Raw genomic sequence first — 11,131 nt, forward strand, 5'->3', positions numbered from 1 at the left:
ATAATTTCAAATGGTGCAAAGGTTTTCTTGAGCACACAAGTGATGAAGTTCAGAGCAAGGGAAACAGAGATGATGAAAACAGGGGAATGCAAGAACAAAGCTGGGGAATGCAAGAACAGAGCAGGGGAATGCATGAAGAGTTGAAGCTATTGAAGAAGAAGATCAAACAACAGAAACAGCAAATCAATTTTGCAATAAAAATTGGTGTATTAATGTTTGCATTTCTGATTTGGATAGCAATGAAGTAAAGTTGTAACAAATTTCATGAAATAAAGAGACTTTGTTCCATAAATACTTGTTCAAGCAAATAAGCTTTACATAAACTGAACTTTAAGTGGACAAACACCACTGAACTGCACAAAAAGAGGTGTTCTAAGCATTTCACTGTTTCCAAAAAATGATCTCTGCACAACTGTTTCCAAAAACTGATTCTAACTAAACTGATTCTGACTAAACTGATTTGACTAAGTTAGTTTAGCTTTGTGCACTACAATTCACAAAATATAGCCAACTGAGGTGACTATGCAGCTGTCTTTGACCTCTTCCTTGTGTTTGGTCCCCCATTTGATGTACTTGCTCCTGCTGCACCACTCTTTGAAGTACTTGGTCCAGTGGCACTTGTTCCTCCACTCTTGCATGTTCTTGAGTTGTGACCAAACTCTCTACACTTTCCACATTTCACATTTGTGTTCCTCTTCCCTTTCTTTGGTTCATTTGCCCCTCTCTTTCTCTTCTTAGCAGGTCTGCCAGATGGTCTTTTGATGGTTGGAGGCTGAATGGAAGGAAGGCCAAAGTCAGGCCACTGAGATGGATCTGCCATAGGATGAATATGCTCTGCATAGGTTAGCTTGTATGCAGCAGCCTTGAACCATGGGGATATGAAATCATGGGGGTTCATCCTTTGGTCATATATGACCCTCAGTGCATGCTTGCAGGGGATTCCACAGATCTGCCACTTCCCACAGGCACAACTTCTTGTTGCAAGCCTAATTGGGAAGTTGACATGTCCATCCCTAACCTCAAATTCACCCCCTCCACATGCTGTGGCATAACATAACCTGGACTCAGCTGTCCTCTCCTCTAACTCTTTCAATGCATATGCAGTGAGCTGACCTTCCTCCATGTCAACTGCCTTGTCAAATCTAGCCCCCACCCTCTGCATACACCAACTTCTGATTGCTGTACACCAGACATTAACCAACAAACAACAAGTTCAGGGGTATATTATGCATGAATATGATTAAACAACAAACAACAAGTTCAAGGGTAATATTATGCATGAATATGATTAGAAGAGTTATACCTTCCAATAATGAGAAGACAGGCATGTCTCTGAAGGGCTTTGTGCATGCATTGAATGACTCCACAAAGTTTGTTGTGTTGTGATCACAACAAACAGTAGAGTCAAACTTATGCCTAGACCACTGCTCAATGCAGCTGTTCAAGTATGCAGTGGCATTTGCATTGTACTCACTGATCTTTTCCATGGCCTTACCAAACACATACTCATTGTATGCATTAGCAGCTATCCAAAAGAGCTTGTGGAATGCAGATCCACTGAAGCCATTGTTCTTACAATTCATGTATAGGTGTTGGCAGCAAACTCTCCTAGTTGCTCTAGGAAAAGTTTCTCTAACTGCCAACTCAACACCCTACACATCAGCAAACAACAAAAACAGGTTCATTAATATAGAAACATAAACATAAGAAAAAGTAAAGATCAGAAAAGAGTAAATATCAGATCAGTACACATACCTTCATCCTATCACTGATGAAGGTCCAATCATCTCTGTTGCAACCCTCCTGCTCAAACATTTGCCTCAAACATCTCATGAAGTAGGTCCAACTGTCACAACTCTCAGTGTCTACTATCCCATAGGCAAGAACAAAAATTTCATTGTTCCCATCTATGCCAACTGCTGTCAGTAGAATGCCCTTGTAGAAACCACTTAAATGAGCCCCATCTATTCCAATTATGGGCCTACAACCCCTTAGAAACCCCCTGACTTGTGCAGCAAATGAGAAGAAGCAAGCTCTGAATTTTGGGTTCACATCCCCACTACTGGCCCCCCATGTTATAAGTGCATGACTCCCTGGGTTTGTTTGCTTAATCATCTCAGCATATCTAGGCAACAGCTCATATGCTTCAGCCCAACCACCATGCAGCTTTCCCTTTGCCATACTCCTGACCTTGTACAATAGCCTCTTTTTCACCCTCAACTGAAACTTCTCCTGTGCATACCTCCTCAATGTCTCCACTGGAATCTCTGGATTTGCCTCTATTTCCCCCAACATATGCTTACACAACCACTCAGAGGTCACCACTGGATTCTCCTCAAGCCTCCCACAAGTTCTGTGGGACCCACTGATCACCTTAATGGCCCAGCTAACATTGTCAAACAACCTACTGGCATGTATCCTCCAGTCACATGACTCCACTGCACACACTGCTGTGTACCTCCTATTGTCAGCCCTCTCAACACTAAGCCCAAACCCCTCCTGTATGCAGTAACTTCTCAACACTTCAAGAAATGTGGCCTTATCATGAAAGATCAACCAGGGTTCTAACTTAATGGACCCATATGGTTGATCAGTCCATATTTTGCCATTTTTATAGGCCTTATCCATCTTTGAGGAACCATTTAGACAATCCTCAAACCCCAAATCAGGAATATCATCAGGAATCACCTCATCATCAACATCAGAATCAATCCAATCATTCAGAACATCCTCTTGTTCAGAATCTGATTCCTCATAATCAGAATCCTCACTCTCCTCTTCTGAACATATCTCACCAACATCAGCAAAAACCCCTGGTGTCTTAGACCTTCCTGTACCCTTTCTCCCTTTTCCCTTTCCCTTGGAAACCCAAGTTCCAGCCTTCTTAGCAGTGACTTTGTTAACCCTAAACCCCTCAGGTCTAGCTCTGCCCCCCTTCTTTTTCACTGGCTGAGCTTGATCAGGTGGTGCTTGATTGTTAGGCTCATCAGTTTGGTTGTTCTGTGGTGGAGTGGGATTTTGTGGTGGTGGTGGAGGGGTGTGATGTTGTGGTGGAGAGGTGGGATGTTCTGGTGGTGGTGTGTGTTGTTGTTGTTGTGGTGGAGAGGTGGGATGTTCTGGTGGTGGTGTGTGTTGTTGTTGTTTTGGTTGGGTGGGTTCTTTCTGTGGTGGGGGTGGTGGGGGTGGTGGTGTAGGTTGTTTGGTGGGTTGTTTAGGTGGGGTGGGTTGTTTCTGTGGGGTGGGTTGTTTAGCTGATGCCCTCCTTTTGGGGGTTAGTTTCTTAGAAGCAGGCTTATCCTTGCCTTTTGACTTAGAAGCAACATGATTTGTGTGTTTGGGTGGGGTGGGTTGTTTCTTTGGGGATTCTTGTGTTTGTTGTGGTTGAGAGCAACCTGGAAACACCTCATCAGCATCATCTTTGCTAATGACTCTCACATACTCAACCTTCATGTCCTCACAATCAACAACAGGGACCTCCATAGCCACAGTGTACTCCATTTGTTCCTGTATTTCCCTCAAAATGTCCTCCCTTTCCTGTTGTTTCCTCATTGCCTCTTCCTCCTCTCTTTGAGCCCTCAACAGTTCCTCTTGTCTCTCCTTAAGTTGTCTCTCTTTTTCCTTTCTATGATTCTCAATTGTTGCAACAGCATTCCTAAACACCAATCCTGGTTTATCTGTTCCCTCAACCCAAATTTCAGCAGTGTCTTTACCCCAATTCCATCCCCACAGAAGCCTTAAAGTCTTATCATCATTCAATTCAACCTTACCACAAGGACCCTCAACATACAAGCTAAAGGTACTAGGCAAAAAAACATCTTGCTTAACTGATTCCTCAAAGATATCAAGAAACAACTTCAACAAACGATATTTTTCCATGTCTCCCACTCTAATATCAAAACTATGTGACCCATAACGTAGTAACAACCAAATAGCACTCATCCTAAAGGGAAAAAATAATGAAACTAACATCAATTTTCATTCCAACAACCACAATTGACCAATAACCAACAAGAAATTTGCGCAATTTTAAAAAAAAAACTGACAATTTCACAAACCCTAACCCTAATCGATTTCGTGAAAAAAAAACAAGTTTACCAGCAAAATTAAACAGAGGAGAAGATATTATTACCTGGAAGTAGACTAACCAACTTTAAAATTCCCGTTTCCTCTTCAACACTAACTCAACTGGAAATCGCCTCAAGTTTCTCCCTTTTTTGTCGCGATTGAAGCAAAATTACAACCCACGAACTCGCCTTTAAGGTGCGCAGCAAAATTCACAAAAATATTTAAGATCTACCCAGAATTTCTAGGGTTTGAGTAGGATTAGAGCTTGAAGAAGAACAGGGGAGAGGAGAGAGAAAGAGAAAAATGTGAACGGTTTTTTTTTTTTTGGTCTTTCTGTGAAAGTGAAGGAAGTCAATGGCGCTAAACCAAAATTAAGGGCAAATAAGTAAAACACCACTAACGGAAGACTAACGGCGTTAGTTGACAGGTGCATGTCATGAACAGTACGGATAAATAGGGGTATATTATGTGAATCGAAACAGGCGAGGGTATTTGGTGCGTTTTTTAAAACCTCGGGGGCATTTCATGAAAAAACCGTTGTTTAAACTCAAGATCAAGAGTTCAAACCTTATGCTAATCATATTTGACATTTTTTTAATGTATATAAAACTTACTTGAAGCGAACTACCCATAAGCAGAGCGCCACGTGTCACGTATGCTATTTTATAAACGCCTTTTAATATATAGTATAGATATACGAAAATAGAATAGTGTGAATTATCATGAGCTGAAATATTATACTTACTAGTATTTTATGCACGCGATACGTGCGTGCATTTTAGAAATTTTATTGTGCCTAGTATTTCATGCGTGCGGAATTTTAAAAAAAATTACCCCTAAAAATCATTCGCAAGGTCCATATTTTGCGATATTGAGGTCATATAATACTCGTAGGTTTACATGACGAATGATCGAATCTTATGACCAATTAAAGCTATTAAAAAACTTAACAGTATTTTGATACAACTAACATATCCCATCGATAAACCAAAATTGAAGTACTAAAGTATAGTTATTAAACATACAAAATAGTAACTATCACTTTCTTCTTTTGCTCGCAATATATTTGTTTAACCACATGCACTCCTCCGCCCAATCGATATGCAACACATAACCAACCGTATACGAATGTTCAGGATTAAAAGCTCCAGTTGGTGGATGTAGCACCCATGAAAAAACTCTGTTTCCGAAACATGCAAATACTTTTTCCATCACTCGATTACGTCCGTTAGGCTGCATGAACGTTAAAAAATATATTGCGATGTAAAACCAACATGAGTTAATTATAAAAAGAATTATGTTGTTAGAGTATTAGATTGAAACCTGTTGAAGTACTGATTTTACTTCAGTAGCTAAACAACCTAAAAGGTGTTGTGCAAGATCGTGTAATATTGTGACTTTCAAATTACCACTTTTATCAAATATGGTAAGTCGAAGCAGCAACCTATAAAACGAAATTAAAAAAAAAAAATCTATTATAGATATTTACCAATATATAATGTGTGTTTAAGTATAATAGAGATTTAGATAGTTACCTTGGGATAGTTACAGTGTTGTTGATATTGCAAGATTGACATTTTTGTAATCCTTGAAAAATGACAACCTTTTTTAGGCAACGATTGCATGCTTCATAAATGACGTTATCAACATCATCAACACGACATGCATATGCGACAACTCGACAGTATTGTACCTACAAAAAGAAAAAAACAAAGTTAGAAAATTAAGTACATAATATCGTATTTAATATGTTGACAACACTGAAACTTCAAGGTTAGAAACGATACATTTCTCACAGTAGGAAATTGAGATAATCGGATACGGGGAGTATTAGAAATATCAATCGATGACTTTAGCGAAAAAGTCGACGAACGAAACCAATCTTTCCTTATCTTTGCCAGTTTTTCCGATTTATACCTATACGTGACAAAACTTGTGAGCATAATACTTAAGGTGATGTTGTACATGAATTTGGCGAAATTGTGCATACCATGTAGATAAGGATGTTGTTTTTTCATTAACTGGGTTAACATAAATCCTAGTGTGGTATCCCGTGGAAATATATGTACCTGTTTGTAATTATCAATTAGAAATATTATCACATATGAATATTATACTTTGAACTACATATTAAAAAGACTACATTTACTATCTAATTTAATTTGGATGATGTACCATGGAAGTTCTTGACATGCAGACCACATGCTACAATGATTGGACAAATGTCAACATGATTAAGATTTTCATCAAGAACGTGCGCAAAATCATTCCAAAGTGTTAATTTAATAACAGTCCAGCTGCAAGTAGAAAGTAAAATAATATTAAGACAAATTTATCGAAATACAGGTAAGTTCGATAAGTAATTAACATTATGCATAGAATTTAGGGGACTTACGTTGTATCCATTATTGCCACGTCTCGCTTGAATGAATTTACACCAATATTCTCAATTGGTGAAACGTATAGGACCAATCCCATTGCATCTAAAAGATCATCAATGTTTCAATTAATAAACGACATATGCATGATAAGTAAATATTGAAAAAAGGCAAACAAAAGTACCATAAACTCTACTGGTACAGTCGATGTGACAACTTAATCTGTTCAAATGAACTAAATCATAGTGGAATGAAGGTATGGAAATGTCATCCTCCTCTTCACGTATCACATTTGTTTCTTCTTTAATGATCATTTGTTTCCAATTGGGGACAATTTTGTTTTTCCCTTCAGCAAATATCACTTGTACAGCAAGGAGTATATAAATGAATCCCTCTTGAAACCGTCCTATAAACTTTTCAATTGCGGGCTCGAAAATATTGCACGGTATGCCCTCACCCTAGAAAAGAAAACGCATGTAAAAGTTATGATATAGTTCATATTCAATGAGAAATTGAATGAAGCGTATGGTCATTTACCTCAACATCGACAAAAAGCATTTTCCATGTTTTCTTAGGTGTTCCTTTATGGTTGTAGTTGAAAATATCATAATTGCGAATCAGTCGGGCTCGTACATCATATCGTTGTACCCCGCTAGGATATAAATGTTCAAAAGTTGGATAATGGTACTCTGTCATCCTGTATAGTTAGTGCAAAATAAAATTAGAATTACATAAACCGAAATTCACAATGTATGAATATGTATATCACATGAAAAGAAAGCTATGTACATTAATACATTTAATTACTCAGATATATAAAACTCACATCTCTCAATTCGTCCGTAACTATATCGTAAAGCAATTATTTATTATAAAATTCATTGGAAAAAATACGGCTAACGCTGAGTAACAAACTACTCATTGTCAAGAGTACAATAACGTTTATTACATAACTGGGAAATAAAAAATAATGCTTAAATTCCGTATCTCTAATCATAAGACAACAAAACTTCTTTGTACACAATATTTTTAGTGAATATGCCTTCACAACCTTGAACCTTTCCCTTTTCTACCACAATCTTTGTTGTGTTCTCTGAAATTCCTCGTGATAATGCCACATATAGCTGTCCGTGGCTAAATACATGATCAGGGAGGTATATGCCAACATGTGGAATAGTTTGTCCCTGAGACTTGTTGATAGTCAAGGCAAAACTCAACTTCACAGGAAATTGCTTTCTGACCATCTCGAATGGCAATTTTATATCTTCAGCGGTTTTCAAGGGAATTCTTGGCAAAAACACTCTGTTTCCCCTAGAATGTCCGGTTAATATCTCAGCATCAATGAAATTGTCCTTTAATGAATGGCAAAGAAACCGTGTTCCATTGCAAAGACCATGTTTAGGATCAATATTTCTCAAAAGCATTAAAGGTACCCCAGGTTTCAGGGTGAGAGCATGAGGAGGCAATCCCGACGCAGAAATCGAATTCAAAAACTCTTGTTGATACAAATTTCTCTTATCTTCAGGAACAGAGTCAAACGAATAGTACGTTTTTCCTTCTCCGAGAAACTTTTCGACAACCTTATTATTTATCCTATCAGCGTCTTCGTTTAGGGGTCTGATGATTGCCCTTTCAACTATAAAATTTCCATCACCAACGTGCTCACTTAAACTCGGAAAGACTTGGTCGATCAAAGCCTCGATCGAACTATCTGCCACTGTTGGTATAATCATGCCAGTTGGTAACCTTATCATCTGATCTGAAACAGTAGGTTCATTACCGTTCCCAACTGAGAGTAAGAAATTAGCAAAGCCGTTATCATCTCGTGATCTCATATTTTCTCTCAAACGCAAAATACGAATGTGTCTCCACATAGGGGACTTGACAAAAGATACGTCAATCATTTGAGCTTTAGTTCCATTTCGAACCACCGGTAAAACCTGTCTGAAATCACCACCGAACACAATAATTTTCCCCCCAAACGGCAAGTCGTTCCCCATTAAATCCTTGAGTGACCGATCAACAACTTCAAATTGATATCTGTGTGTCATTGGGGCCTCATCCCATACGATAATGGAAGAATTTTTTAGGAGAATTGCAGTTTTAGAACGTTTGGTGAATGAGCAAGTTGATGAGCTATCAGGATTAAGTGGAAGCTGAAAAGTCGAATGTGATATATGTTCTTCCCTGGTGCAACAACGTTGCTGCAATTCCAGACGTTGCAGTGGGAATAGCTATTTCGCCTCTACTTTTTACAGTAGCAAGAAGGGCTCTGTATAAAAATGTTTTCCCGGTGCCGCCAGGACCATCAACAAAGAAAGAACAACCAGCCTTTGAAATGACAGCATTCATTATTGTATCGTATGCAATTTGTTGGTCACTATTGAGAGTGGCAACGCATGCTAAATCCTCATCTGGAACCGGAATAGAAAAGTACTCCTCTATGATAGAAGGAAGCTCGTCTATGTCATCAGTAGTTTCAGGTAAACTTGGCAACTCCGTGTAGTCAGAAATCCTTTTTATGAGCGGTCGCAATAACCTATCCAAGTCCTGCAAAAGTTTGTTAGTGAGAAAAACACAATTGTTTGTTGTGTTGGAAGTTGGATAATCCCCAACCATGTAAGGGAAAAACTCATCCCACAATGAATGCAATCCTGTTGGTTGGCAATATACCAAGATGGTTGCAAATAATCGACGTAATGCAGTTGGCATTCGTACCGAACATGCTTCTGAAAGACATTGACGAATGCTTTCATCATTTTCGATTAGACCGAGGGCTTCAGCTGCGGCCCTGAATGTTGGGTGTGTGACACCATTGACCGTTCTTAAATGTTCAAACGACGTAGGCCCCCTCACATGATTGAGTAACATTCTCATATAAAACCGTTCTCCTTCCAACGGTGAAGCTACATATAATCGACCCAAAACCCGTTGTTGACTTTTTCTCTTTTGCCATTCACGTGAAGTCGATAACCACCTGTAATGCTCTGGAAATTCTCGATAAAGATATCTCCTTGCATTTGGATCAACCGAATTCATCTTGAAAAATTCAGTGAGCATCGTCTTAGAGTTTCTTGGGTTCTCTAACACGCTTGAGATTGGTTGGTTCGCTTCGAACCTCACTTGATGCATGTTTGGCAAATGAACCTGCAAACGGTCTACGGAAGGACACATTCTAGTCATGGGAAATTTGTAAAGTTTCCACATAGCTTCGGGTGCACAAATCCACCGTGCATCAACATATTGTGCAATCTCATCTCCGTTATGAACTTCCATAGAGACTCTATCTGAACCCTTATGGATGTACTTATACAGATATTTGACACACTTGATGCTGTTGCATATCTCAATATTGATGTGGCAATCATATTTTAGGAGCAAAAATGGATTATATGGGACTACCCACCGATTATCTACACGAACTCGTGAATTTTCACGCAATGGTGCTGCTGGACGATCTTGTGGACGGCGATAAAGAGGATATGAGTCATTGCCTTGCTTTGTATCATTGGAGAATTCCTTGGGGAATCCTTTCTTACAACTTCCTTGTTTCATACATGGGGATTTGTGGTTGAGAACACCACATGGGCCATGAATCATGTGTTTAAGAACTGCCTTATACAATTTTGGTTCCACTTGTTCATCGGGAATTACTGCTCTCACAATCTTGTCAAAGTCATCCGGAGTGGTTAGCTTGTCATTCTGATCAAGAATCAATAACATATGAACATGTGGAAGACCCCTCTTTTGGAATTCAATCACATATACATAAGCAACAACCGTTCCGAGGATGCCCCTTTCTAAAACATCCATTTTCAACTCTTCAAGTTTGGCATGAAAAACCCGTGTCAACAGGTCTGGACGATCGTTTGGTACTTGTCCGGCCAACAATTCTGATTGTATCTCTGGCCAAGACGGGTTGCATGTCATTGTAAGAAATATATCGGGCTTGCCGAACTTATGAACCAATGCCATGGCATCTTGATACCTCTGGTGCAAATCTCTTGGACTTCCTACGAATGAAGATGGTAGTATGGTCCGTCGTCCAACATTTTCTGCAAATGGACATTATATACACAAACTTTATTGCATGTGAAACCATGTATTAACTATATTGAGTGTAATATAATCGATTTAATTAAATAAATGTGGACCTGTGTTATGCTCTCCAGCATGTAAAGAATCCTCTAAACCCTTGTATAAATCAGCACGTATCTTATCTTGGTTGAGTGAAATCCACCTCAAATTATTGGCTTGCATTTTGACACAGTTATCGACAACAAATTGTTGGAGTAGACGGCCGCCTCTCAAGATTAGAGAATCAAGATTTTGACGCATCTATATCACAAAATACTTGTTTTGGTCAGAAAGGTATAAGTATACGATTTGTAGGATAAGTCTTAAAAAGAGTTATTAGAAATATGCACCTTAAACATGTATGCATAGAATTCCCGGCATGTCAACTTTTTACCAGTGGAACTTCGACTGTTTAAATCCCAACCGTAAGTGAAGGAAATAATGCCCTTGGTCCAAGTATGCATTCTATGTTAAGTCTAATAAATGCGGTTCAGTATTAATTAACAAGTTAATAATTCAGTGAGATCAAGTGAGCTGAATGCCTAGCTAGAGGCCGCTTCAGTTCAAGTGGAATTAATGATATTAATCCACAGCTTACTCTTGACTGAACC

General features: G+C 38.8%; 4 protein-coding genes across 4 annotated transcripts; all 4 read right to left on the reverse strand.

Moving 5' to 3' along the window:
• Nucleotides 1-520: 520 nt before the first annotated feature.
• LOC130463143 (uncharacterized) lies at nt 521-4,234 on the reverse strand. The gene is made up of 4 exons (XM_056832190.1): nt 4,130-4,234; nt 1,756-3,940; nt 1,304-1,652; nt 521-1,179 (listed from the first exon to the last, which is right to left on the reverse strand). The coding sequence occupies exons 2-4, from the start codon at nt 3,937-3,939 to the stop codon at nt 521-523; spliced, it is 3,192 nt and encodes a 1,063-aa protein (XP_056688168.1). The 5' UTR covers nt 3,940; nt 4,130-4,234.
• An 869-nt stretch (nt 4,235-5,103) lies between these two features.
• Nucleotides 5,104-7,139, reverse strand: LOC130463144 (replication protein A 70 kDa DNA-binding subunit B-like). Its single transcript, XM_056832191.1, has 9 exons — nt 6,981-7,139; nt 6,628-6,901; nt 6,461-6,548; nt 6,241-6,362; nt 6,056-6,134; nt 5,853-5,982; nt 5,601-5,758; nt 5,389-5,509; nt 5,104-5,298 (listed from the first exon to the last, which is right to left on the reverse strand). The coding sequence occupies exons 1-9, from the start codon at nt 7,137-7,139 to the stop codon at nt 5,104-5,106; spliced, it is 1,326 nt and encodes a 441-aa protein (XP_056688169.1).
• A 293-nt stretch (nt 7,140-7,432) lies between these two features.
• On the reverse strand, nt 7,433-8,494 carry LOC130463145 (uncharacterized). The gene has a single exon (XM_056832192.1). It carries the CDS (start codon nt 8,492-8,494, stop codon nt 7,433-7,435), a length of 1,062 nt encoding a protein of 353 aa, XP_056688170.1.
• Nucleotides 8,495-8,588: 94 nt separating this feature from the next.
• LOC110799300 (uncharacterized) lies at nt 8,589-10,781 on the reverse strand. The gene is made up of 2 exons (XM_022004536.1): nt 10,598-10,781; nt 8,589-10,498 (listed from the first exon to the last, which is right to left on the reverse strand). Exons 1-2 carry the CDS (start codon nt 10,779-10,781, stop codon nt 8,589-8,591), a joined length of 2,094 nt encoding a protein of 697 aa, XP_021860228.1.
• Nucleotides 10,782-11,131: the final 350 nt, after the last annotated feature.

This window comes from Spinacia oleracea, chromosome 6, assembly GCF_020520425.1.
Source record: "Spinacia oleracea cultivar Varoflay chromosome 6, BTI_SOV_V1, whole genome shotgun sequence".
Lineage (NCBI taxonomy): Eukaryota > Viridiplantae > Streptophyta > Magnoliopsida > Caryophyllales > Amaranthaceae > Spinacia > Spinacia oleracea.